The sequence below is a fragment of the Dasypus novemcinctus genome, chromosome 15 (assembly GCF_030445035.2).
Source record: "Dasypus novemcinctus isolate mDasNov1 chromosome 15, mDasNov1.1.hap2, whole genome shotgun sequence".
NCBI classification, from domain to species: domain Eukaryota; kingdom Metazoa; phylum Chordata; class Mammalia; order Cingulata; family Dasypodidae; genus Dasypus; species Dasypus novemcinctus.
This window is the reverse complement of record NC_080687.1, coordinates 31,871,538-31,898,270: the sequence shown is the minus strand read 5'-3', so window position 1 is coordinate 31,898,270 and position 26,733 is coordinate 31,871,538. Positions and strand designations below refer to the sequence as shown.

The window sequence follows — 26,733 nt, the reverse complement described above, 5'->3', positions numbered from 1 at the left end:
TACCAGACTTTGAAAAATACTGACAAATGAGACAGGTCAAGTTTGTCATCAATTACCAGGTCATACACTCCACATTCAATGACCAAAGTCAGTCCTGAATTCCTCATGGGACTATCAACCCGTTCCATTCAGACTTTTAAAAAAGATTTACAAGACGAGATGGAATATATTATGAATTCCCTTCCATTAGCACCTAATTTTCACTTATTTTTACCATGAGGCATATGTCCATTAAATAAATTCCTGCAATGCTAATGTGGTATCTGAGGTCCAGGGAACACACGGACCATTTGTAGCAGTGCCATTGTGATGGAATAAAATGACATTCCTCACAGGTGAATTAAAAAGTTATACAATGAGAAACACATGTTCTAGAAATTTCTGGAGTTGCTACTTTTTGCTGTTACTCCAAAGGCCTCAAAATGAAAAAAATAATAATTCTGACTACTTCAACTTAAGTTTAAACTAATATAATGTAGAGATAGTCTCTTCCTAACTAAAAATGTTAAATTTTGCCTTTCACCATTAATATCCTAGGAAATGATTGTAGTGTATAGTGTGTGCTAGGGGTTCAGTTGCTTTTCTCCTATATATGGGTACCCAATTGTCCCAGCTCCATTTAATAAAAAGTGCAAATTTTATCCAATGATCTGCCGTTCTCAATCATAGGGTTTTCACATATGTAGGAGTCTGTATGTGCACCACTATTTTGGTATCTTACTATTTTATCCTTGCACCAATATTACACAGTACTAAATAATATTGCTCTATAAAATGTTTTGATATATAGTAGAGAAAGTCTTCCCAATTCAGCCTTCTTCAAGAGTGTTTGAGTATTCTTGGTTCTTTGAAAGTCCATAAAATTTATTTTAAAGTTTGTAAAGTTTCACAAAAAAGAAGGGAGTGCATTTTAATTGGGATTACATCGAATCTGTAAAGAATGTTGGGGAAGAATTGACATCTTTAAAATACTGATTTCAGCAATCTAGCAATATGTAAGCATATCTCCCAATTTAATTAGATTTTATTTAATCTCTCTAAAAATGTTCCCACAATTTTCTCTGCAAAGCTCTTGTCCATTTTGAAATTTAATTCCTTAATTAAGTCCATAATAGTTTTTACTTTTTAAAAAATTTTTTTGAGGTACTGGGCCGGGGATCAAACCTGGGACCTCATATGTGGGAAGCCAGTTCTCAACCACTGAGCCACATCAGTTGCCCTGAGTTGTTTTTTTTGTTTGTTTTCTTGCTTGTTGTTTTTTGTTTTTCTTTAGAAGGCACCTAAAGGAGGAGACTGAACCTGGGATCTCTCATGTGGGAAGCAGGCGCTCAACCGCTTGAGCCACATTTGCTCCCTCTTCATAGCTTTTGAAGTTGTAAATTTTTGTGTAAATTATACATTTTTATTTCATTTTTTGTTAATTGCTGGTATATTGAAACACAGCTGAATTTTATTTGTTGGTTTTTTAAATCTAGCAAACTTGCTAAATTTTCAGATTAATTCCAACAATTTATCTGTAGATGCATTTGGATTTTCTGTGTACTGAAATGTATCACCTGCTTTTTATTTTAAACGTTTTTTTCCCCCATTCTCCTCACTCTGCTTTTTTTCTCTGTGTCCATTTACTGTGTGATCTTTTGTGTTTCTTTTTCTCTTTCTTCTCATTTCCTCCTCTAGGCTTCACCAGGATTTGATCCTGGGACCACAGGTGTGGGAGAGAGGTTCCTGTCACTTGTGCCACCTCAGTTCCTGGTTTCTGTCGCGTCTCACCCTGACTCTTCCCTGCATCTTTCTTTTGTTGCATTGCATCTCATCATTTTCCTGAGTTGCTTGCTGTGCGGGCCTGGCATGCCTTTACCAGGAGGGCCTGGTGATCAAACCTGGGTCCTCCCATATGGTAGAAGGAAGCACAATCACTTGAGCCACATCTGCTTCCTGACCTGCTTTTAACAACACTTTTATTTATTATTTTTCAATCCTTATCTTTCACCTCTCTTTCTAGACCTTCTGAGCTAGTGCTGACCTTTAGCACTATGTTAGAGTGGTGCATGAGGTGGGAATCATTATATTGTTCCTAATTTCAAAGGTAATGTGTTTAGAAGGTAACATAGGAGACTGTCTTAGTGATCTTGGGATAGGGAAAGATTTCTTAAACAAGACACAAAGAGCACTAATCATGAAGTAAGAAACCAATAAATTCCTCCACATTGAAGTCATGATTGTTTGAATATTAAGACACTACAATGAGAGTATAAGACATGCCATAAAATGTATTTCACCAGAAGGTCAAACAACTTAGTAGAAAAGTGAGAAAAAAAAATTATAGGTAGAGCAACAAAAATGGTTTATAACCATATGAAAAGATGATCAGCCTTACTGGTAATCAGAGAAATGAAAATTAAAACATGATGTGCTACATTTTACATCAAGCAGATACGCAAAATTTTTTAAAAGTCTGATAATACCAAGTGCTGACAAAGAAATGAAAGAACTGGAAATCTTGTACACAATTGGAGATAGTGTAAATTAGGACAATTAATTTGGAAAGTCAATTACATTAACTAGCAAAATCACAGATGTGCCTACTCTGTAATCTAGTAATTCCACTTCTAAGTACATATGGCCAAGAAACATGGATAAGAATGTTCATAGGAACATTGATTGGTATTATCAAAAACTGGAACAGTTCAAATGTTGTCAGAGATATTGTCTTTATATAGAAATGAATGAAGTGCCACTACTTGTACCAATAGGCTAGTAACAACAACAAAAAAGGGTTCGGGGGAAGCGGACTTGGCCCAGTGGTTAGGGAGTCCGTCTACCACATGGGAGGTCTGCGGTTCAAACCCCGGGCCTCCTTGACCTGTGTGCAGCTGGCCCATGCACAGTGCTGATGCATGCAAGGAGTGTCGTGCCACGCAGGGGTGTCCCCCGCGTAGGGGAGCCCTGCGTGCAAGGAGTGTGCCCCATAAGGAGAGCCACCCAGCGTGAAAGAAAGTGCAGCCTGCCTAAGAATGGCGCTGTCCACACAGAGAGCTGACACAACAAGATGATGCAACAAAAAGAAACACAGATTCCCATGCTGCTGACAATGACAGAAGTGGACAAAGAAGACAACACAGCAAATAGACACAGAGAACAGACAACCAGGGCAGGGGGGTGGGGGGGAAGGGGGGAGAAATAAATAAAAATAAATAAATCTTTAAAACAAAACAAAACAAAAAAACCTACCAGATAGCATTTAAAAAAATTGTGTTCGGTATGATTCCATTTATATAACTTTTAAATAGACAAAATTAAATTATATTGCTTAGGGACACACATATAGGTGGTAAAAATATAAATACAAGCAAGGAAAAGATTATCATAACCATCAAGATAGTGGTTATCTGGGAGCAGGGAAGGGGAATGAGATAAGAGGAGGCACATAAGGCACTCCTATGGAACCAGTGATGCTTTATTTCTTCATCTGAATAGTAGTGGCATGGATGGGTGTTTCTTATGATTATTTTAAACTGCATATATATATTTTATACTCTTTAATATGCATGATACATTTCACAGATAAAGAAATATATAGGGAATGGATGAAGCTCAGGCAGTTGGGTGCCTGCCTCCCATTTGGGAGGTCCCAGGTTAGGTAACCAGTGCCTCCTAAAGTAGACAAACAAACAATGAGCAGATAACAAGCAGATATCAAGCAAAAACAACAAGCAGACAACAAACAAAAACAAGAGCAAAACAACATGCAAACAAAGAGCAGGGAGCGAGCAAAAAACAAATGAGAAGGGAGTGGATGTGGCTCAAGCAGTTCAGTGCCTGCCTCCCATATGGGAAGTCCTGGGTTCGGTTCCCAGTGCCTCCTAAAAGAAGAAAACAAAAACAGAGAATGAGCAGATAGCGAGCAAAAAATAACCAAGCAAAGACAACAAGCAAAATAGCTGAGGAAGTCATTGGGGGGTGGTGGGGGGACAGGCAGAAATGTATAGAAGATTATTTAACTGGAAAAAGGGATGGAGGGAAAAGTTATGTAAAGGAATTTGGAAGATGTTATATTATAGTTCAGTGTTAGGATTTCTACATATACAAGGAAGGTAAGGAAACATGGATTTTAAAGAACTGTAAGGGGACTTATTTTGCTGGAATAGAAGGTCTATATTAGGAAGTGGTGAGAGATTTGACTAAAGATGTAAGTGGGAGTTAGATTATGAAACGCTTGTATAATATTTTGGTTATAATTAGATTTGACTGTGAATGACTGATTATACAAAATGGTGTGGTTTAAAACTGTCACGTAAAGCAAGTCTGGATAGGTTGTCAGGGCAGGATCCAATTCCCATTTCTCCTTAAAGCTCCATAATATGAACACAGATAATAATTAGCAAAATACAGCCCTTTAAAATAAAAGTGGTTTTATTATAAAATTCTAAATGTGTGTTTTAAGGACAGTCATAGGAATACTGTATAAGAAGAAGAAACATATCTTCACAACCCAAACAATCACATAGCAGTTTCTATATTGTCCAAGGAATTAATAGTTAAAAAATATTCTTCTTTTCAGTTCAGAAGCGTCTTCAGAGCACCGTTATTTGAATGGAAGGTATTTTTTTCCTATCAGAGTTCATCTTTGGTCTGCAATTAAGAAGTAAAATATTTAGTGTCATAAGAAGTTTTATTTGGCTACTACACTTGTGTATTAATTATTTCCCCCTAAATATGAAAGGAAATTAAAAAAAAAAACCCAAAAAACAAGTTACTGCTAGCTTTTAAGGCCTAGGACTATTTCTGGAGAATCATCCAAGAGTACATTCACATGGTGTTTCAGACGGTTATTGATGGGGAACCCACATACCTAAGGGCCTGTACTATTGGAAAGAGCCTTTGTTATGAATGGTAGGAGTGAAGAGCTAGAACAGACAGTGAGTAAGAAATAAGCAAAGCTATCATTCCAGTTTCTAACTACTAATAATCAATGGAAAATACTCTGATTTGGCACCTCCTCAAAATCACTGGACAAAGACAAAAAAATAAAACAGATGAGTAGAGAGAGGAACTGCCCAGTCTCACTTGGAGCCAAGAGAAGTGTTCTGATACCAAATCACTACCTTGGTGAGTGGTACATTCAATATTGACAATCCATGCTTTGTTACTGGCTGTAACTGCTTTTACGGCTTAGCAGCATTAACAGGGGTTAACACTAATGATGTTCCACTTCTGAGGGTTAGTAGTAAACTAGCTCTTTAATAAAAACAAAACAAAACAAAATTCTCATTCGTAGCCTTTGCTGTTGTCATGGTGTAAATTCTCCCATTAGACTGATTCCAAGGTACCAAAAATTTAACTACTGTGCAAAATTTCTGAATATTCAACAAAGGGTGATCTCATGTGAGCGGGCTCTATCACACCACAGGGCTAGTGGTCAGTTTACTTCTTTAAAACCTTCCTGACAGGTAGACGTGATACTTAACAAATCTGCCTTCTCATCTTTGGTTATAATACTACAGTTTAGAGTTTGACCATTCAGAAACATGTTGATGTTGCTTAAAAAAATGTGCTAGCCTGATATTTAAGGCTAGCACATGTTATATATACTCCACAGTTTATGCAATATATGTTTCTTCAAATAAAAAACAACTACAATCAAAACAAACCATAGTTTCACACCATGTCTTTACGAACTAAGAACAGAATCTAAAGGCAAGAGACCGGTTTTTGGTTCTTGCTTTGCTATATTCCAGCTAGGTGATTTGAGCAAAATTCTTCTTTGAGCTCAGTTGTGTTAACTAGAAAATGAAGGCATTCACGCGATGATTTCTAAGGTCCTTTTTAGCCTTATAAGTCCATGTGTGAATCTGAGTTTTATAAATGAAATCATTATGTAGTGGTATCAACAGTGATGACTTTTAAATGAATAATTTGAAAACATGAATAAATCATGGTAATATATTTATTTCTCTCTAAATTGAGATAATGACATTTGCCAAACTGACCTTGCAGACAGATGATATATATTGGATGATACATATGAAAACACTTTGTAAGCTGTAAACATGAATACAAATGCCATGTGATCTGAATTCTCCCGTTAAAAAAGGCTTTCTCATGGAACTGTACTCAGGGAATCCAGTGGTGGATGATGGTCCGTGGTTAACAGGACAATATGAACGTTTTCTCCTGACTGATAACAAATATATAATACTAATATAGTGTGTTAAAAACTTGGTGGGTTGGGGAAAAATACACCAAATGTGAAATACAGGTTATAGTTGGTAGTAATATTTTGATGATGCTCTTTCATAGTTTGTAATGAATGTTTCCCAACAATGCAAGGTGTTGGTGGTGGGGAGATGTATGGGATCCTTTTATGATGATACACATGTTGGTTTTGTAAATTCACAAATTTTACTATAGACTTATTGTTTATATATGATCATGTATGAATGATATACTTCAATAAAACTTTATTTAAAGAAAAAAGGCTTTCCTCAACTCTGCCAGGGAGCCACTAGGTCTTCTCACTTTTAGCATGCTCTCTTTTGAATTGTTATTTTCTACTACATCCTTCTCTCAGGTTGACTAAATTCCTTGGAAGTCCCAAGAGAAACTCAAATATTTGTTGATGATTGAAAGTCTAAAGGAATGAATGCATGGCTGGATCAATGTTTGTTCTTACTCTGATGTTGGTTGGGTCAGTTCTGGTTACCTTTTTTCTATGGCAAATGCAAGGAAAGAGGTCGTCCTCAGTCTGTGGTTCTACCCTCTTCATATCCTCTCGGATTTTGGGCTCAGTCACTTGTAAATTGGCATATTCCTGTTTGAGTCATAATACGAAAGCGTTCCTTATATGGTACTTTAAATACATTTACCAAATTAATTACACTGGAATTTGCTGTAATATAGATCATTTAATTCACATATGTCAAGTTTGTGTATGCAAAACCCTCCAAAACCACGAAATACAGAGCTTCTGAGAAGCAGCTGTCCTTTGAACATTGGCTGTCTATTCCTAATGGAACTCTCCTAAATTAGCATGACTCATGGTTTTTATAACTTTCTGCCTTATAGTGACAATAACTGTGAACATGATCTTCCTGAAATTCCCCACTAGATTGAGAACTTAAGGAAAGAGATTACTTCTGCCTTACCATCCACTGTGGCATGGACAAGCATCAGTCATCATCTCTATTTATCATGTGCTTACTTTGTGTAGGCACTGTGCTAAGTGCTTATGCCCAAGTAAATATTAGCTGAATGAAAGAATGCCATCCTGTGGGTCTTGAGGAATTCAGACTGTAATTCTCCCCAGTTCATTCAGTTTAGAAAGCTCATCCTCTCTATCACTTCTTTATTCCCTAGGAAAGGTTAAAAAGAGGGGACACCAAAATGCAGCCCCGAAATAGACCACCAGTGCTGGAAAGGAGAGCCTAAGATGTGGGGCTTAATATCTGCAATACTGAGATAAAAATCTAAATCTAGATCCAGTGTTGTTATTAGCAAATTACTTGTCTACTACTGCATTCTCTCTTTATATTTTAAAAGGCCTTTTAAATGGTCAGATGTGGTTTGATTATAATTACTAAATGTTTAGGTCCACGAAAAGAACATCCAAGAGAAGCCATGGTTCATACGGGGTCAGCACAAAAGATTAAAAAATAACCTACACTATTTAGAACAAGAAATAATAAGGCAGCAGCAATATCGTATAAAAAGAAAATATGGATCATTTATAGCAAATTTTTTTGTAGGACCAGAAGTTAATTTCCTAACTATATACCACATAGTTCTAATATTAATACTTCTGACTTGTTAGTATTCTCCATTAGCTAAACTTTGGTTTATAGTTTACTTATATTTGATATTTGTTTGCTGATTTTCATTCACAGAGGTGTACCTATATCTCATATTAATATACTTTTGGAAAATTTTAAGTGAAATATTATTTGCTCTTGTGGACATATTCAACTACAAGTTATATATATATATTCCGGGAAAACACTGACCTGGAAAAGTTTGAAATAATAACAAAATATGTCATCACCCATGAGATTATTTCTTGCAAATTCTTGTCCTGCTTTGGCTATATTCTTTGCCTATGGGAACATGAAAAATCCTTTAATTAAATATAATTTTTCCCATGTAGACATTTGCAAACTGATTCTCAGAGTAAATAAATATTACATATAAAATGTATTTTTATGAGTTTGACAATTCTACTTATTCATTTTATATAAAATGTAAGTATATATGTTTTGGGGGGCAATAGTGGGAAAAATACCTTTAGGGGTAGTCTTATGTGGTAAAGGGAACATTTGACATAGTGTTTGCCCAAATCAAAGGGAGGTTTTTAAAAACTTAAGTTTGAAAAGTCATAGTGGACAAGAGGAAAGAACCAAATCAAAACTTTCTAGAATTAAGCTTCTCTTGGATAGAAAAGATATACACTAAGTGGAATAACAATGCCTTTGTAAAGTAAATGCAAGATGAAGCTTAATTCTCTGCCTTCACAACTTTCAGCAGATAATTAGCTTGTGGCTTATTTTCAAGCAATCCCTCATGACAATGCACAGCACAGGTAGTTACTCCTCCTGCCAGACTGACCATCTTAATTTTTCTATTGGTATTAGAGGCAGTGCTTGAGGCTCAAAACAACCTGATTAACAGAGAGAGCATAACCAAGACCAAGTTTAGCTTTTGGTTTCACATGCACAATGGACATTTCTTCCAAGACCAAAATCCTGTGTTCACTTTGAGGAGAACTGGTGTAATTTTTATTCCATGGGAAGGTTGTTTCCCATTTACACATTCTGTATCTGAGGATCCTGAAAACTTTCCGAGCACAAGACATTCAAAATGAAGCCCTGATATTGTGATACTTGTGTAATATAAGTAAGCCTTGTAGAAGACTGACCTTACCTCTTCGTCATGATCTTTTGCCCATTTAAGTTTTTCTAGGAGATCGCTCAGGTTACTTTTAACTGGAATATAGTGTTTCCAGGGCTGCAGTTCATTGTAAAAGTGTTCATAGTAGATGGAGTCCTGCTTCAGCACAACACTGTCGCCAACTAGTAGATATGGCAGGCGATAGGCTGCTACTGTGCCATCGATATTTATTTGATACTTATGCTGCAAAACAAGCAGTAAAGCATAAGAACCCCAGTTAATTCTACTCCCTTTATTCTCCTCGCATTCCCACACATAAATTCTCACCATTCCCAGGTACAAATTGGCTAGATTTTGCTCTCTGCCTTTGCCATTTAATGAGTCCTATCATATAACATGCTGACCTAGAGCTAAATACTCATTTTGATGCTCCTCTCACATCAGAAAGGAGGCAATGAGTTTAACACTGAAGTGGCCAGTAAAATGATAAAACTGTTCTCCTAAAGTTACAGAATAAGGAAAGAAATATTTACTTTGACTTTGTAATTCCTTTACTGTGTGAACCTAATGATAACACATTCTGTACTGTGTTAATCATATCTTTTAAACACCCAATGGCTATGCACATATCTTAAGGAAATTAACAAGCTCTGGGGCAAGAGCATCCATGAATACAAATATTCATATGGTAATCAACAGCCTTTAATTGTCAAAAATTCAATAGTTCGGACATCCTATAGCAGACCTCTGGAGGGATGGTCAGTTTCAGCTCTGTTGATTATAACCAGTTTTTTCCCAGTCTTTGAGATATCTATTTGGAAAAAAAGACACTGACAATTCAGTTTTTAGCATTATTTAGGTCTGTCTACTGCCATATAACTCATCCAAAGAAAACATGGCCATCTAGAGGGCAGTCAGAGCTTGCTAATCACTTGCCTTCCTACATACAGAGGACAGACTACCCTTTGCCCATCTTTCCCCACCACGTGGGACTTCAAAAACCACTCTGTGGTCTAGTGAGCAGGACAGTATCTCATCGTCTGAAAAAAGCCATTGTTGGAAAAGGATTATTCCTAGGAAATGAGCTATCTACATTCCCTACCCGAATTTCCTAGAATTTTCAGGCAGAACATGTGGCAGGTTTTAATTCATTTCTCCACCAGAAGCCCTGATAAGAGACACTTGGATTATAGCTCCTTTAGTCTTTTGTGACGATATGGCTCTGGGGACAAATATTTTTGAAATGATTTACATGTACTTATTGACAAAAACACAATTTGGAGCTGAAATATTTCATCTTAAGGGCTAGGTGGGAAAAAAAATATAGCTCTACCCAGATCCCCAGCTCCCTCAATCAGTATTCAATATCAGGATGGTACTGAGACTGGTCCCAGGTTCTTAAATCAGTCTCAGAGACCCCCATGTTTTGCTATTCACCAAGTTTTGTGCTCCCCTCACCCATTCCCTGTAATTTATAGATAGGCCTCAATTTCCCTCCTCCATAGTGCTATTTATATATAAATAAGGATATGTGGAAAACAGAAAAGATTGGCCACTGATGATTTCATACCTTGAAGAAATCAAAAAATGAAATGTGTTTCACAATGGGACCATATAGACTTTCATCGTGTTTAAAGAAGAAAAAGTTGGTGAAAGCAGCGTCTATGAGTTCTGGGTGTTTTCTACTGAGTTTAACCAGCTCGAGTCTCTCTTTGCGGCTGTCTCGCCCTCTCCATACAGCTGTGGAGTTTTTGTTTTCCCAAGGAGGTCCTGTGTTAGCTTGCACAGACATCATATCCAGACTCACTCTAGAAGACAGAAAGTGCAACAGAGATTCCTCCCAAACCGTCACATCTCAGTTTGTTAGAAACTAACTCACCAAAGAAAGAAAACCAAGGTTCTGGGTCAACCCATCTCTCACCGGCCCATTGTTTCTAGAACAGAGTCAGTCAAGTCGTAAGTAGGCATCACAATATCTTTGGAATCTGTGGAGCCACACCAGGAAAGGATTGGATGGATGTTTGAATTGGATTTCTTTTTTTCCAAAGGCCAGTCTCCCAAATTAACAAAAAACTCAACATCTGGCATCTTTACCTAAGGGGAAAAAAACCAACAACATAGAGGATATTTCACAATTTTTTCCTTCCATTTTTCCACTAAAGTTAGAAATTAGCATCAAAAGAAAGGCCAACCTAACAAGCTTTGGGTAATGATAATTACCTCAATTTGACAAGTTTACACATATTGTCACATGCATAAACATAAACATACCATTTAAAAAAAAAAGATTTCTCTATCCTTCTCCCTCATTGTCTGTTCTCTATGTCCATTTGCTGTGTGTTCTTCTGTGTCTGCTGACATTCTTGCCATGTGGTACCAGGAAACTGTGTCGCTTTTTTGTTGTGTCATCTTGCTGCATCAGCTCTCTGTGTGTGCAGTGCCACTCCTGAGTAGGCTGCAGTTTTTTTGTGCGGGGTGGTTTTCTTTGTGGGGCGCACACCTTGTGCATGGGGCACCCCTATGCAGGGGACACCCCTGCGTGGCACGGCACTCCTTGTGCGCGGCAGCACTGCACGTGGGCCAGCTCACCACACGGGTCAGGAGGCCCTGGGTATAGAACCCTGAACCCTCCAGATGGCAGACGGATGCTCTATCAGTTGAGCCACAACTGCTTCCCATAAACATACTTTTATAGTGCCCCAATTAGCCAATAAACTTTTTACAATAAGGGATGAATTGGCAAAGGTAATTTCTGTGTTAATACTGCCACAAGATTCTAGGATGATCAAAGAGAGAAAGAATCATTGCAAAACCATTATAGAAAATAGTCCTTGGGACTCTAACCTAGTTTCTTGTTAATGAGTTAGATGCTTCCATTAACCAGTATTTGAACCTAGGAAGCCCAAAATTAAAGCCAGCACTAACTTTGGAGCTATGATGCCTCTACTAACATATGACACGAACATGTTGAAGGAATCTGTTTTATCTGGCCATGTAAAATGCTTGGGGTCCAAAGCATTAAAACATAAAAACAGGGAAGCATATGTGGCTCACGGGATTGGGCTTCCATCTACCAAATCGGGGGGTCCCGGGTTTGATTCCCAGGCCTCCTGGTGAGGGCGAGCTGGCCCATGCCATGCAGAACTGAGGCACAGAGAGCTGGCTGATGCCATGGTTAGCAGGCCCCCCGGCGAGCTCATGCAACAGGATGACTCAAGAAAAAGGAGACACAGAGGAAGGACAATGAGAGAAGCAGCAAACTGGGTAGCTGAGGTGGCTCAAATGATTGAGCGCCTCTCTCCCACATTGGGGGTCTCAGGATTGGTTCCCTGTGCCTCCTAAAGTAGAAACACAGAAGAACGTGCAGTGAATGGACATAGAGAGCAGATAGTGAGTGCAGGCGGCAAGGAGAGGGGGAATAATTAAGAAAATAAATCTTTTTTAAAAAAACAAAAAACATAGAAACAAAGCAATAGAAAAAGAATTTTCTTTTCTTTTTTTTTAAGGCAAGAACTGTATTAGTCAGTGTGTGAAGCATCTTGAGGAATTGGAATCCTGAAGAACACCCCTATTTCTACATGAACTAACACAGATAAGCAAGATAAATTCGTCAGGACTCTGACATCTTAATTTAAAGGAGCATAATAACTTACATTATATGATTACCTACATTCATAATTAAGTTACTATAAATACTTTGTAATCTTAAGGAGAAATGTAATATTATTTTCCAGTAATAAGTCAATCAAGATGTATACATAGATTATTCAATAAATACCAATTGGACATGTAGTAAAAATGTTGGCATCATTTTTCACATCAGCCATTTTATTATCACTGTCAAAGAACTCCTCTAGAACCTTTGCTAAAGCACATCATACCAACGAACAAGATTTGGTATAAGGCAAGCAGTTTTGGATTCAAATAGATTTAGAACCAAAACAATTTTATTTTAAGACATTTTCCTTTATCAGGTATTGTGCATGACATAAAACTTCAGAATAGTATTATTTTAAGGCTCCAGAATAGAATATCACTGATACCATTATTACTTTTATTTTGACAAATTACATTATAAAATCTGGACTTAAACTTGTTCATTATACCTAGAGAAAATATATACTTACCTTTCTAGTCAAAGAGAGTAGTATGGCATCCATAAAAATTCTAAAACCTACATGTTCACCATGAGTCTTGATATAAATCTAAAAGAGAATTTAACATTTTTAATATTAGTCTAAAAGTGCTAATGGACTGCACTTAGCTAGTCATATCCAGATGGGTCAAAAAAACATCAACTAAAATAAACAAAAAATTCAATCACATATTGTACCTTGTTATCCTTCAAGGTATAGTGACACAGGCTCTGTCTTTGTCCAAATCTTTTTGGGATTTCTGCTGCAATCTTCTCTGGATCAATGGTAGGGAAATGTGCCAGATCTTTCTGAATCTGAGTAATGGTTCCGGGGCAGTTCATCTCTCGTAGCCAGGCTGCACTGTCTTCCAAAGGGCAGTCACAATTCTCATGGTAAACAGGCCCTAATTACATAAATTAATGAAGTGTAAAAATAATTTCACTCAGCATTTGAAACATATAACAAAGATCTATAATATAAAAGATCACAAATTTTGTCTAATTTAGTAGGAAGGGCATTTTGACTAAAAAACGAAATTTAAAAGAAATAGATTTTTATTATATTGGGTCAGTGCTAATAACTTATTCCTCTATTTTGACAGCTCTTCACAGTGAAGTTCTGTGATATTTTTATAATTGGGCCCACTTTTCATGAGTTCAAAAGAAAGCCAACGTGTACTAATTTCTGTGGATAGTATAGTTTAAAATATATATAACATATATATATATAGTTTAATATAGTATAGTTTAATCGTCTTTCAAATATACTATGTACTTAAGAATAACCAAGCATGAGTCAAAGGATATCAGAGGAATAGACCTGTTTCAATGAAAGACAAAAATGATATGAAATTAATACTTTAATGATCTATCATATAAATACATTTTAAAAAGTTTCTTCTAAAGTACTATTCTGTATAGGGTAAATCATCATCAATAACAACAAAAATAAGCAAAGAACCTCTACTATGCTTGGTATTTTTAAAAAAAGAATTATAAAGAAGCAAAGGTAAACCTCAAAGCATTCCATTTCATTATTGTTATAATGAATTCATTATGGTATATGTGTATAGAAATAGAACTAATATGACGGCATCTGAATTGAGATTCTTCTGTTAATCCTTTTGATAATTCTCAGAGTCCCCCTTTACCCAGGAAGTAGTTACTAATGGAATATCTTTTAAAGGTTTCATAGTTTGTACTGTGCCATGTGGTACTGGTAGAAAAAAAGGAACCTAGAAACTTCAAAAAATGTCTCTTTCTCTTGGGAGGGATCAAGAAGATTCATGCCTTCCTCTATACACTGCTTTTACACTGTCTTGGAGTGCTCTCTCCTCTGAGAGGGGAGGATATGGCTCTTGGTAACAAAGCAGTATTCTCATCCTACATAAGAAAACATCAGAAAATATATCTGGAAAAATGGCATTGAAATAAAGGCCTATAACAACAGTCAACTTTCCTGCTACTTGGCTTCAAGTCCTCTCTCTTCCAGAAGTGATCTGCCAAATTTCAGTAATTCTTATTGGTTACTCAAGTCACAAACCTCCAGTAAAGAAAGTCTGGATATCTTGCTGTTTTTTTTGAATAGGGAACATATTCTCTATTAGTATGTTTTATCCATTGTAGCTAATTATAATTTGTGTTTCAATCTTATTTTTTCAGGAGGCCCTGGAGAATGGACCCAGGTCCTCAGATGTGGGAAGCAGGTGCTCAATCACTTGAGCTACATCTGCTCTCCAATCTGTTCCAATCTTGAATTCCTCTCTTCCAGTAGGATTCCTCTTTTCAAGCAGGATTCAGTTTAGTTTTCAAGTAAGAAACTCCCAGTTTTTTTTTTCAATGAGAAAATACCATTCTAAATTATGTTTGTTGATGGAATAATATTTATTATTGTATTCAAACACTGTTTTAAAATTATGTTCCAAATTACCTTTTAAAATATATGGGGATTTGGCCACATGTTGATGTTGGAATTTAACTTCTATCTTCAAATTTTTGTAGCTTGCATACATCCTGTATCTTACTATGAAGGATCCATCCTTTCGATCTAAAACCTGGACTCCAACTCTAGTAAATTGCTCATCTGGTGCTGAGATTTTAACCTGGAACACCTTTTCTCCTGGAGAAGACGTGAATCTGTGTTGAGAAGAACGATCAGATGTAAAGGACAAACTATCAAAGATTATGCTCTCCAATATATGAAGTTACTATTCTCCTCTGCATTCTTTCCCTACCACATACTTTAATCTTCTCTCTTATGTTTCTAGTACCGCAATGAATATAACGGTTCGTAAAGATTAAAAAATAAAAGATGATGATGATGGTCAAGATAACATAAAAGTTTCATTAGAAAATCACAAGGGTTCAACTACTTACATATGTAAACATAGACATTAGGCACTGTATTATTCATATAACTTATGAATATTTATATTATAGCATGCATAACATGCATATGATTACATATATAGAAATATTCTTATCAATCTCTGTTTATATTATGCCTATCACATCTGAAAATTCATGATCGAAGGGAAGATAATTATTTACTTCTTTGAGAAAACCCTGGGTGCCCTAGAATGGGAGGCTGTGGTGTCTTCCCTGGAGATTTTGGCAGGAGGTTCCCAGACCGAGGTCAGGGAGCTCAGGGAGTCCAGGATGATGACAAGGATTGGCTCCTTGTCATCAAGCTGGGTCACCTGATAAAGGACATGGAGATCAAGTCCCTGGAGGGAATCTGTTTCTTTTCTCTGCCCATCAAGGAGTCTGCAATCATTGACTTTTTCCTGGATCTCTCAAGGACAAGGTTTTGAAAATTATGCCTGTGCTAAAGCAGACCCAGGTTGGTCAGCAGAATAGGTTCAAGGCCTTTGTTGCCATCAGGGACTACAATGGCCATATCAGTTTGGGTGTGAAGTGCACCTTGGAGGTAGTCACTGCCATGCCTGGTACCATCATCTTGGCCAAGCTCACCATCATCCCTTTGTGGCAGCGATACTGGGGGAACAACAACCTCAAATTGTCCCTTGCAAGGTGATGGACGCTGTGGCTCTGTGTTGGTGTACCTCAACCTGTCCCCAGAGGCAGTGGCTGCTGGCTAGTATTGACCACTGCTACACCTTGGCCCAGGGTTGTGTGGCCACTCTGGGTGTTTTACTTTCCTTGGCTGCTAAAGCAAATGGTAAAGCAAATACCATGCAATGGGTCGCTTAAACAATGGAAATTTATTGGCTCACAGTTTTCAGACTAGAAGAAGTTCAAATCAAGGCCTCATCAAGGCAATGCTTTCTTCCTGAAGACTGGCATTCTGGGGCTGGCTGCCAGCTGTCTTTGGTCCTTGGCTCCTCTGTCACACAGTCTTGCACATGGGGGCCTCTCTTCCATGCTCTGTTTACCTTCAGCTTTTTGCTTCTCCTGGTTTTCTATCTGTCTGAATTTCATTCTGCTTCTAAAGGCCTCTACGCACAGGATTAAGAACCATTCTGATTAAGTTGAGCCACACCTTAAATGAAGAATTTCATCAAAAGGTCCCACTTACACAGGGTTCACAGCCACAGGAACAGGTCAAGTTTAAGAACATGTTTTTCAGGGGTACATAGCTCCAAACTGTCACACTGGACAACCTTGCCAAGACCATTCAATGTCATAGCCAAGATCTATAGCTATGCCACCCTCAACATCTGGAAAGAGAGGTTTACTGTGTTTGCCAAGTTTCCTGGTCATGAATTCACTGACAATCTTGTAAAGACCCACACCAGGATCTCAGTGCAGAGGACCCAGCCCCTGCTTAAAAATAAAGTGAATTAATTAAGCCTGAAAGAAAGAGGAGAAAAACTTCTAATGATTCTTTAAAAAGTCAGTATTATAAATCATGCTCAGCCATGGGCAAAAGCAAAGTGGGTCGTTTATCATCCTAGTGACACTGTATAAAAGTTTTTTGGAGAGAAGCTCTTGCTGTTAAGAGCTGTTTGGCTTCCCAAATTGTGCTATTTATAGCTAAGTGACAAAACTTACAAACTGGTTTTTCTTTTCTTTGTTTTCTACAAGATATATATGGTCAACATCCACCAATTAAAAAAACCAATCATTTCAGAAGTATGTGACATAAAAGTACATTTTACGTATACTCATATACTCATAAGGTATTGAATTCCTTAGAAGTTTAATAAAGATTTGTTACACAGAGGAGATTCATACTTTGCTACTTTCCCTCTAAACTCTAAAGTTTCAAACATAGCTTCCTTTCTCTTTTTGAGTTTCAAAACATGCTTACTTGCAGATGTCTACCTGAAAACAGAGCGCAGAGTCAGAAAAAGAGGACGCCAACCTGGACTCTGACAATTAGGTTTAAATCCCTTATAATAGCTTATTTTATGGGGGGGGGGGGGTTAGAAATAGCAAAAGTGGAGGGGCTTTGCCTTCCCCTGATAACGCGGGGTTCTCTATCAAAACAGCTAGGAGAAAAGCCAATTCTGAATTTTTTCTAAAGCTTCAGAGAAATTTTGATCGGGAAGGGGCTGCTGGCACAACCAGATATGGACAGCACCGAGATATTGCTGGGGAGAAACGAGTCTTTGGCAGATAGAACTTGAAGGGAGAAATAGCGACTTTTAATCTGCAATACAAAAACAGTGAGGGAGTCGTTTCTCAACTTACTTATTTCCTGATGTATCCACCGCCTGAATATAGAAATAGCGGGCGGGAAGAACGACATCTGCTTTTAGTCCAGGTCCCCATATTTCGCTCTTCTCCGGGCTCAGTGGCTTCTCGCCCCCGGTCTCCGCAGATGCAACAGGAATTGTTCCCAGAAAGAAGCAGTAAAGCAGCACAATGCTAAACATTTACAAGACGAACTCTCAAAATGATCCACGGGTAAATAAGGAAGTGTGAGGTGTAGAAAGGATCAGCCACAGCTTCGGCGGTGGCACGTATGCCAATCACAGCGGCAAACACGGTCAAAAGGTGTCACTTACGGCGCAAAGCAAGGCGTGCGGATCCCTGCTTTCCTTCAGGAAAACCACAGCCACAGGGCCGGCATGTTCAGGTTAAGGATGCCAGTTGTTCTGCTGAAACGGGCCAGAACTACGCTGCTCCTCTTTCTTGGGACAAGGATAAACTTCTGCTACTTCTGCAACCGGAGCATCTTTTGGGGGCGAATCCGCCTCAGGTTCCAGCCCAAGGTGAAAGCCACGGGGATTGGCTCGAGCCGTCGGGACTAGGCTTAGTAAGGCGGTCTCCAAGTGGATGGAGGAGTGGACACGCGTCCCGAGCCCTGCGGGCTTCTTGGGATATGTAGTTCCGGACTGAACTAGCGGAAATCCTGCCAGGTTTTACCCATCTCTCACTGATTTATTGACTTTTCAAACACCGGTTTCGGGGGACAGATAAATACTACAGATGCTCAATCGTGGGACACGCAGATCTGGAGACACAGCTAAGCTGCTGCTGCTGCTGCTTTTGGTCACCATATCCTCCGCACATGCAGCGGGCAGGTATAAAACATGATGAAAGAAAGGTTTTGTAAAGGACCTCTGAGGTCTGATGGCTGCGCACGGCCGGCCGGGGCACTTTTCCTGCTCGCTGGAATGGAACGGGAGACTGCAGCCTCAGGGTAACCGAGGACGCGCGTCGCGGGCAGAGTGGGCGCGCAGGCCGCGAGCTGGTGTCCCGGGACCGGGCTCCGACGTGGCCGCAGCGACTACCCGCCCACCCCCCCGACCCCCACCACGCCGTGTAGGCCAGAGGTACCCCCGGGCTATGGGCAAGGTCCGAGATCGCGGCCGGCTGCTGGCGCGCCCGGCGCGCGGGAATCTTCGCAGGGCAACCTCTGGACGCCGCCGCCGGGCCTGATCCCGCTGGCCTGGAGTAGGCACCGCGAGCCCTCCCTTCTCGGAGCCATGTGTCAGTTCCAATGGAAGACCAGTGCTTCCGTTCCTTTCTTCCGGAGAAAGAAATAGGGTGAAAGGCCGTCTTTAGATCTTCCGAGCGTGAGCCTCAAGGGTGGAAAGGAAGCGCTGGGAAGGGAAGGGACGAGTCCTCCTGTGAACAAAGCTCCATTTGGAGGTGCCCCTGTCAATCCCGTGAATACAGGGGAATCCTTATGCCAGACCCGGCAGGGGCTCTGGCAAGAGCGCAGTGGCCGTCCCTTGGCGCCTGCACTCCCGCACGAGGGGCACACTAGGAGGGGTCGAGAGGAGGGCGGCCCACCAAGCACTTCACGGTTAGCTCTGGAATCTGGCCTGAAGCCTCCTCTTCACTCCTCTCTCTCTCGACCTTGACTGCTGTCCCGAAAGCCCAAGACCGGCTCGTGTGACTGCGTGATCCAAAGCGGGCCTGGTCGGAAGCCAAGGCAGGGCTTTGTTTATTTTTTTGCAGTTATCATTATTAGTGATATCACATCGTTCATTAAACAGCTGAATTTCTCTTGGCCCTCGTGCAGTGACTACCCTGGCCACACTCGCCCGGGCACCTAGACCACTCGGGAGCGTAAGGCAGTCGGGTCCTGCCCCGGGACCTCCCCGCTCCGCCCTCCGCCGCGAACTCCATCTTCCCGCCGGGGTGGGATGGAGCGAGGGGAGGAGAGAGGGACGCAGGCCTCGGCTTCTGTGTTGGTGAGGGCCCGCGCCGCCCGCTGCGCCGCTGCAGGGGAGGTCGCCCGCCTCTCGAGAAGTGGGGCGCAGGCGCCGCTGGGCCAGGTGGCCGGGCCGGACAGCTCGCCCTTGAGGGGTCGCGCGGGGCGGGGGGCGGCCGCGCGAGTGGGGCGCGGGGGGGGGGGGCGCCGCCTCGGCGCTCACAGTTCCGAGCGGCTGGGACCCGCGTGCGTCGACTCTCGCCTGCGTCCTGCCTTGGCCTCCTAGCCCAGTCCGGCCGCGAGTTTTGCAGAGGTGGGCCGGTGCGGAACTCTTCCGGCCATCTCCGAGCCTGGGCTCGATCCTGGGACCGTGCATGGGAGGAACCCCGGTATCCTTTCGTGGGCAGGCGGCCTCTGCTCTCGGGTAGGGGTCTTAGGTCTTTCTGTGAGAAGGGGCCTTTGCACCGGTGGGGTGGCCAGCGTTGGGAGAGGACCGGGAAAAGATGGATGGGTTCTTGGGGCCTCTCCTGATCTCGCTGTCCGGTGAATATTCGACCCTTAGTAAATCACTTAACTGTCCTGTGCCTTCTGTACAGGATGTAAATAATAATGATTGTGGTATGTGGAAGGCATTACTGATGAGAAATGATTACTTTGTAAGCAAACTTGATCGTCACAAATCTGGATTTAAAATATATGCCCTAGGCAATGATTATTGACTTTAGAAATGGAACGGTTATTTTACAGAACAGTTCGGTCCAGGGACTTTAAATTGTTACTCATGTTGATGCATTTAAGTCTTGCCACTTCATAAAATTTTGCTTTGCACAGAGAAGTAAAAATACTTCTATTGCTTGTGGCATGATTTTATGAATAAATCATTAAATTGAGCAGTTAGGTTCTTTAATAATTCTTATCAATAAGTTTGTTTTTTTTTTTTTTTTAGGAGGTATTGGGAATTGAACCCTAGAACTCATTCCTGGGAAGCAGGCACTCAGTCACTGAGCTACAACTGCTTCTTATCACTAAGTCTTAATATAGCATGGGCTCACTTACCTGCATTAGGAAATCCAATTCTTACAAGTGAGAACCAGGGAGGAGCAGAGGAGGCAGCTTGGTTGAATCTCCAATACTTGATTCATACAGGCACTTCTAACCTCTCTCTAACCCCGACTCCTAATTCCAGTGCTTGCAGTAATGTCTGGAAAGGGATGATTTAGGCACCTTAAATATAAATATTTTTTTTGTGTGAAACTTACACAAATTTTCCAATCTGGGTGTACAATAGTCACTCAGACCCGACCTGCAGTAGGCAGGGTCCTGAGCAATGTACCATGAACACAGTAATAAATACTTGGTTCTTGACCTCTTGGAGCTTACATTGTAGTGGGAAGAACAGTTATTAATCAGATATACAATATGGAAAAATAGCCATGTTTGAGTATTCTGGTTTCACATGATTTTGATTTCCTTTATAGTTTTTTGTATTTTGCAATTTTTTTCTCTAATATGTTTTACTTATGAAGTCTGTAAATATTATACTTTCAAACAGAAGTTTCCATCAAAAATTATTCAAATGAGAAAGTTTTGATACTTATCACTTTAAGTTTACCATTGACTTCTTGACAATCTATATAAAATACATTATTATGTGATGATCACACACCAAGGAGACCATTCTTGCTCAGTGACGGATATTGATAAACGAACAAAAAACCTTACAAAACAAATCAGGTTCTTTCTTGTCTTTAGCTTCCATGAAGCTTAGCCCTAACTTTTGTGCTCAAGTGCAGTAATTTTCTTTGGTCTGTGTTTTTGATCAGAATATACTATGTATGTCCCAAATGAGAATACCTCATAAAATACCCACACTGTCAGAGAGCTGGTTCCACAGGCAAAATTCTACTCAATTTAAGGAAGGAGGCTATATCAAAAAATGAAGGAAAACTTGAGATAGGACTATCCAAAGGGCAGTGCTTGGACCATTTCTATCTCACTGGGCCAGACTAATTCCAGTTACCTTTGTCCATTGCCCCTTATCCTTGACATATGCTGCCTTTCATTGCTCACCCTACCCACAACCCATATACAGAGCTCCACCACCAAAGATACATACATACCTCTATGCAGCACACTGACTTTTAGAGAAAGGTGTGAAAATAACAGTGATCTTCTAAAAACTGGAGAAACTGAATCCTGAAAAAAGATCAGTTTGTTCTGTGCTGAGCTTCCTTTGGCCTCTTTAACCACTATACCATGAGCTTTGTAAGAAAAGAGTGAGGAGAAATGAGTAAGAAAGAGAAAGCATTAAAGCTAGAAGTTTAGAGACCCACTATACCTACTTCTAAGATTTCTTTACCAAAAAGAAAATGAAACTTTGCAAAATGAAACCACTGGAGGTTCCATCTCTGCTGGTGACTGAAGAAGCTTCTGCTAAACCACCCTTCTGCAGATAACTATAATTTTTGCACACATTTTTAAAAACTTACCACCTGAAGGTTTTATATAGAACACGTTCCTTAAAAGTAAAGAAAACTGAACCTTATCTAGGATCTGTAGAGCACTCCAATCTGGAGCGCTGTTTCCTTAAGTTACATTAAGTTCCTAAATCTTAGTGCTTTGCTAGTTTTCTCCTCACAGTCTCAGGATAATGGAATCATCTCTGTTCATTATTTCATGTATCCTCAGTCATAGGTTTTTTTCATTTCAGTATTTGTTAGATGGTTTTTATATAACTGTTTTTCTGTAGTCTATGTAAGTTATTTTTATTTCCAATTTTAAGTAACCAAATATTAACTGGTAAAAATCAACCTGTCAAACAGGGTAGGCTGAATTTCTGGAAGTGCTGCTTTTGTGCGCTAGCACTGTGAAACGGAGCCTCTTTTTCCAAGGGCGCCTGTGTCAGGGTGTCTTCCAGGTTTCCTGTAATGATTTTAATCACCAAGCACTTCCTTCTGTATAACTCTTTAGCATCCTTGAATGTCCTCAGTTGCTATGTAAATTTTTCTGTTTTCTTGTGAAAAGAAATCCGTTTTCCTGTGAGATGGATGAGAAGTTACTGACAACCTGGGTTGGAACCTGTTTATTTTTTTTTGGTCAACTGATGGATATTTTGAAATTTTAAATTCTAATTTTTTGATTATTTAAATCTGTGACCATTATTTGCCATGTATCTTTTATGCTTGTATACTTTTAAACTAATCTGTTATTTTATTTAAAATAAAGATGTTTTTTAGAATGAGACAAATGGTCAGTATGACTCTAGGCATACAGAAGTTGTGAAATGAGTACTTTTAAATAAAGGCATATGAATAACATTTGAAGACTTTTTAGTGCTATTTGTGGTATCTGGTGGATTATTGATCTTTCTCCTCCCTTTCTTCTTAGGAGCCCATTCTGCAGGTCTCAAGTTTTTGTAGAATGCTGTAAACAGTTGTCAGTGTTGTTTTCCAAGAAACAAAGAGTTGCAATTTCTTCCTCCTAACAAACTTTGTAATTTCATTCAATGCCTAACGTAGCTGAAACAGAAAGGACAAATGATTGTGGAGATGGTGAGCACAAACCTGAGAGAACATCTCCTGAAGAGAATTTGCAAGGGGCTATAAAATCTTTCTGCACAAGTGCCTCAGGAGCATCCTTGGGTCCTAAAGGAGATGGCCATTATCCATGGAGTTGCCCAGTGACTCATACTCGTGAAAAAATTTATGCCATCTGTTCAGACTATGCCTTTCTCAACCAGGCAACCTCATTCTATAAAACTCCAAACCCAACACGCTCTTCTTGCCTCCCTGATAGTACCTCTTTATCTGCTGGAAATAATTCATCAAGATACATTGGTATCCCAACTAGTACATCAGAAATACTCTATAATGAAGAAAATAGTTTGGAAAATTTATCCAATAGCTTGGGAAAGCTACCTCTTGCATGGGAAATTGACAAGTCTGAATTTGATGTGGTGACCACAAATTTGAAAAACAAATCAGGTAAGGAAGAAGCCATGAAGTTCACATTTGAAAATAGTAAGAAAACAAATCATGTATATTTTTTAAACTTGCCATTGAACATGTTTTTCTTTTCTTTCATAATACTGAACAAGGAACATTACTGTCATCTTGTATCATTGCAGTTTTTTTTTTCTTAAACCCTACACATAGAATATTTAGTTCATTAATGTATTGCCACTGGAAACCCATTAGGTATAACCTTTGCATTTTGAAAGGTTTGAAAATCTGAGAATGCTGTTAAATTCATATATTACAGATAAGTATCCTGTCGCTTAGAAAAGGTTAATGACATGGCTAGAATAACGTATTATTCTTTCATAATTTTGTAGGCATAAGAGTTGTATTTCTTGATTAGAAATCTAGTTTTCTTTTCTACCATATAACATTGTACCTTTTTGGTTGTTAAATTTGTTTGAGCATCCAGCAAGGCTTCCATGTACAACTGAGTAGGTTGTGCACTGCACAATTTATGAGGGTACTGTTCATCTAGGAGTTGTCTTTATACCCACTAATTCTGCCAGATTTTGGTTTGTCCATTTCAACTATATTGTCATGTTTGTTGGCACAAAATTGTTTGCAGTATTCCCCTATCATAACCTCTAACATCTCTAGGGTCTTTAGTGATAACCTCTCTCTCTTTCCTGATTCTGATAATGTAATTTCTCTTTTTTTTCCTTGATCAGTCTAAGTAGGGCTTTATTTGTTCTGTTCATCTTTTTAAATGGTTTCTGGCTTTGTTAATCTTCTCAATTGTTTCTACTTCATTGATTTCTATTTCCTTCCTTCTACTTACTTTGGGCTTACTTTGTTCTTCATTTTCCAGTTCCTTAAGGTAGAAACTTAGATGACTGATTTGAGACATTTCTTGTCTAAGCATTTAAGTGCCCTAAATTGTTCTCTAAGTACTACTTTAGCTAACAGCCACTGGTTTTGATACAATGTATTTTTATTATCATTTAATTGGAGATATTTTCTAATTGCCCTTGTGATTTTTTCTTCGACACATGCATTATTTAGAAGCATGCTGCTTAATTTCCAAGTATGTAGAGTTTTAAAATATTGTTTTAATTGATTTTCAATTCCGCTGTGGAGAGAGAACAGATGATTTCAGTCCTTTTAAATGTATTGGGTCTTGTTTTATAGCCCAACATATGGTCTCTGTTGGAGAATGCACCATGTTCACATGAAAAGAATGTACATTCTGCAGTTGTTGAGTATAGTCTTCTGTCAATATTAATTAGGCCAAGATGGATGATATTTTTCAGATCTCTGTCTTAACTTAAATGTTTGTCTTGTTTTACCAGTTACTTAAAAGGGGGTGTTAAAAATCAACTGTGATTGTGAAGTTGTTTTTTTCCCATTTAATAAACTTTTTTTCCTGTCATTTGAAGTTCAGTTATTAGGTATATGCATTTTATGATTTTTATGCTTTCTTGATGAATTGACTCTTCTGTCATGAAATGCCCCTCTTTATCCCTGGAAGTATTTCTTATTCTGAATCTGCTTTGATATTAGTTTAATTACTCTAGCAGCTCTCTTTTGATTAGTATTTGCATGGTATGTCTTTTTTCTATCTATTTATTTTCTATGTAGCTGTGTCTTTATAGAGCATCTCTATAAAGACATAGAGATGTCTTTAAAGAGCATCTCTTAGAGATAGCAGCTATTTAGTCTATCCAGTGAATTGTTTATTTTATATATTATTTTAGTTCTAAAATTTCCATTTGGTTTTCATTTTTTTATAGTTTCTGTTTCTCTTCTGTGATTTGCTGTCTTTTCATCGGTTACAAGAGTGTTTTATCTACCTTATAGAAAGCATAGTTTTAATACCTACTTTAAAATTCTTATCTGCAAATTCCAGCATCTCGGTCATCTCAGAGTCAGTCTTGATTATCTCTTTTCTTGAGAATGTGGTTTATTTTCCCATTTCCTCACATGTTTAATAATTTGGGAGTCTATCCTAAATATTGGATATATTATGTTATGGAGACTGTGGGTTCAGGTATATTAGTCCAAACATTTTTTATTTTTGGTTTTAACAGGTAATTAACTTGGACTGAATATGCAAATTCTGTCTCTTGGGTGGCAGCTCAAATCTCAGTTCCGTTCTTTTAGCTTTAGCTATGCTGCTAGGAGTCCATTCATAGCTCAGGGGTCAGCCCTAGATTTAGGCCTAATTTAGACACAGAATTTGGGTGTCCCCTTCTGGTTTTTCCTTTCTGGGATCGCCCATCTCATTTTCCAGTGACTGTAGTTGCCCCACATTCTTTCCTGTGGTTTTTCCAGTAAAAAAGATGGTGGTTTTCTACTTCTCTGTTATCCTCATTGCTTTCTTTAAATGCCAGTGTGGTGGACAGCTGTATATCTTTGGTATTGGGGCTATGTGTTTGTGTTGTGGGTAGGGTAAGAAATGGAAGAAGGAATATGGTTTATGAAAAGGGACAATAGGAACAGGTTACTGGAGTTAATGTCATGGGGAAGCAAGTCAGGTATTGCTTTTTAATATTCCTACCCCAGTCTAAAACTTCCACTTTGACATAGCTTTCTCCCCCAAGTCGATGGGGATTTTATGAAGTCTGTTCACTTGGAACTTATATGCTTATTCTGAGGCATCATAAGAGTAAATTGGAAGAGAATAGAGGACAAGGTCATGTAAATCTTGCAGGAGAGCATAGGAATATAGCCTGCTCTGTGGGCTGTTGAGATCACAGATTTTGGTCGGGACAAAGGATGCCTTACTAATCGATAAAATTTTAAGTGACTTGGAAAATTATTTAGGGAATTAAGTCATTATTGGGCACTGAAACATCTCAAGAGATGGTGGAAAGTAGTTTTCTGTGTTCTGTCTCTCGAAGATTTATTTCACCAATGACGGAAATTTGGCAGGCTGAGATTTTACGAATGTTTTGCTAGGGTTCAACTCTGAAAAATCACATGTCCTCTGTGAGGACTTGAAAAGAATGACAACATGGAGGACTTGATTTTATAGTCTTCAGTATTATAACATTTTACAAAAATTATTGAAATTCCCTGGGTAACTATATAGTTCTTGAGTTCTTGACTGCCAAATGGTTTCATTGTACAGCATCTATTCTTAAATGAGAAAAATAGACATCTTTCCACTTTTATTTTCTAGGGATATA

General features: G+C 39.0%; 2 protein-coding genes and 1 pseudogene across 3 annotated transcripts in view; 2 read left to right on the top strand and 1 right to left on the bottom strand.

Annotated features, from left to right (window-relative positions):
- Positions 1-4,395: 4,395 nt before the first annotated feature.
- Positions 4,396-18,325, bottom strand: POGLUT2 (protein O-glucosyltransferase 2). 2 transcript variants are annotated; one of them, XM_004458381.5, is made up of 10 exons: positions 17,672-18,325; positions 14,946-15,151; positions 13,214-13,419; positions 13,008-13,085; positions 10,802-10,974; positions 10,451-10,688; positions 8,914-9,123; positions 8,001-8,090; positions 6,704-6,811; positions 4,396-4,632 (listed from the first exon to the last, which is right to left on the bottom strand). In XM_004458381.5, exons 1-10 carry the CDS (start codon positions 17,854-17,856, stop codon positions 4,615-4,617), a joined length of 1,512 nt encoding a protein of 503 aa, XP_004458438.1. In that variant the 5' UTR covers positions 17,857-18,325; the 3' UTR covers positions 4,396-4,614. The 2 variants fall into 2 exon arrangements, with proteins under 2 accessions (XP_004458438.1, XP_058132432.1); XM_058276449.2 differs by lacking the exon at positions 8,001-8,090.
- LOC139436574 (small ribosomal subunit protein uS5 pseudogene) lies at positions 15,595-16,228 on the top strand (annotated as a pseudogene).
- A 49-nt stretch (positions 18,326-18,374) lies between the features above and the next one.
- ERCC5 (ERCC excision repair 5, endonuclease) overlaps positions 18,375-26,733 on the top strand; it is a 71,964-nt gene continuing 63,605 nt past the window's right edge. The window contains exons 1-2 of the mRNA XM_071208210.1: positions 18,375-18,507; positions 22,974-23,569. Coding sequence (XP_071064311.1) covers positions 23,092-23,569 — 478 coding nt within the window. The 5' untranslated portion in view covers positions 18,375-18,507; positions 22,974-23,091. The remainder of the gene's footprint in view (positions 18,508-22,973; positions 23,570-26,733) is intronic.

Excerpts from the sequence above, each read along its gene's own strand:
- POGLUT2 (XM_004458381.5), bottom strand. The coding sequence starts at position 17,856 with ATGTTTAGCATTGTGCTGCTTTACTGCTTCTTTCTGGGAACAATTCCT. Across the intron at positions 15,152-17,671 it reads GTGGATACATCAGGAAATAA|ATTCACGTCTTCTCCAGGAG; the intron begins GTAAGTTGAGAA and ends TTCTCAACACAG. Across the intron at positions 10,689-10,801 it reads GTTCTAGAAACAATGGGCCG|AGTGAGTCTGGATATGATGT; the intron begins GTGAGAGATGGG and ends TCTGTCTTCTAG.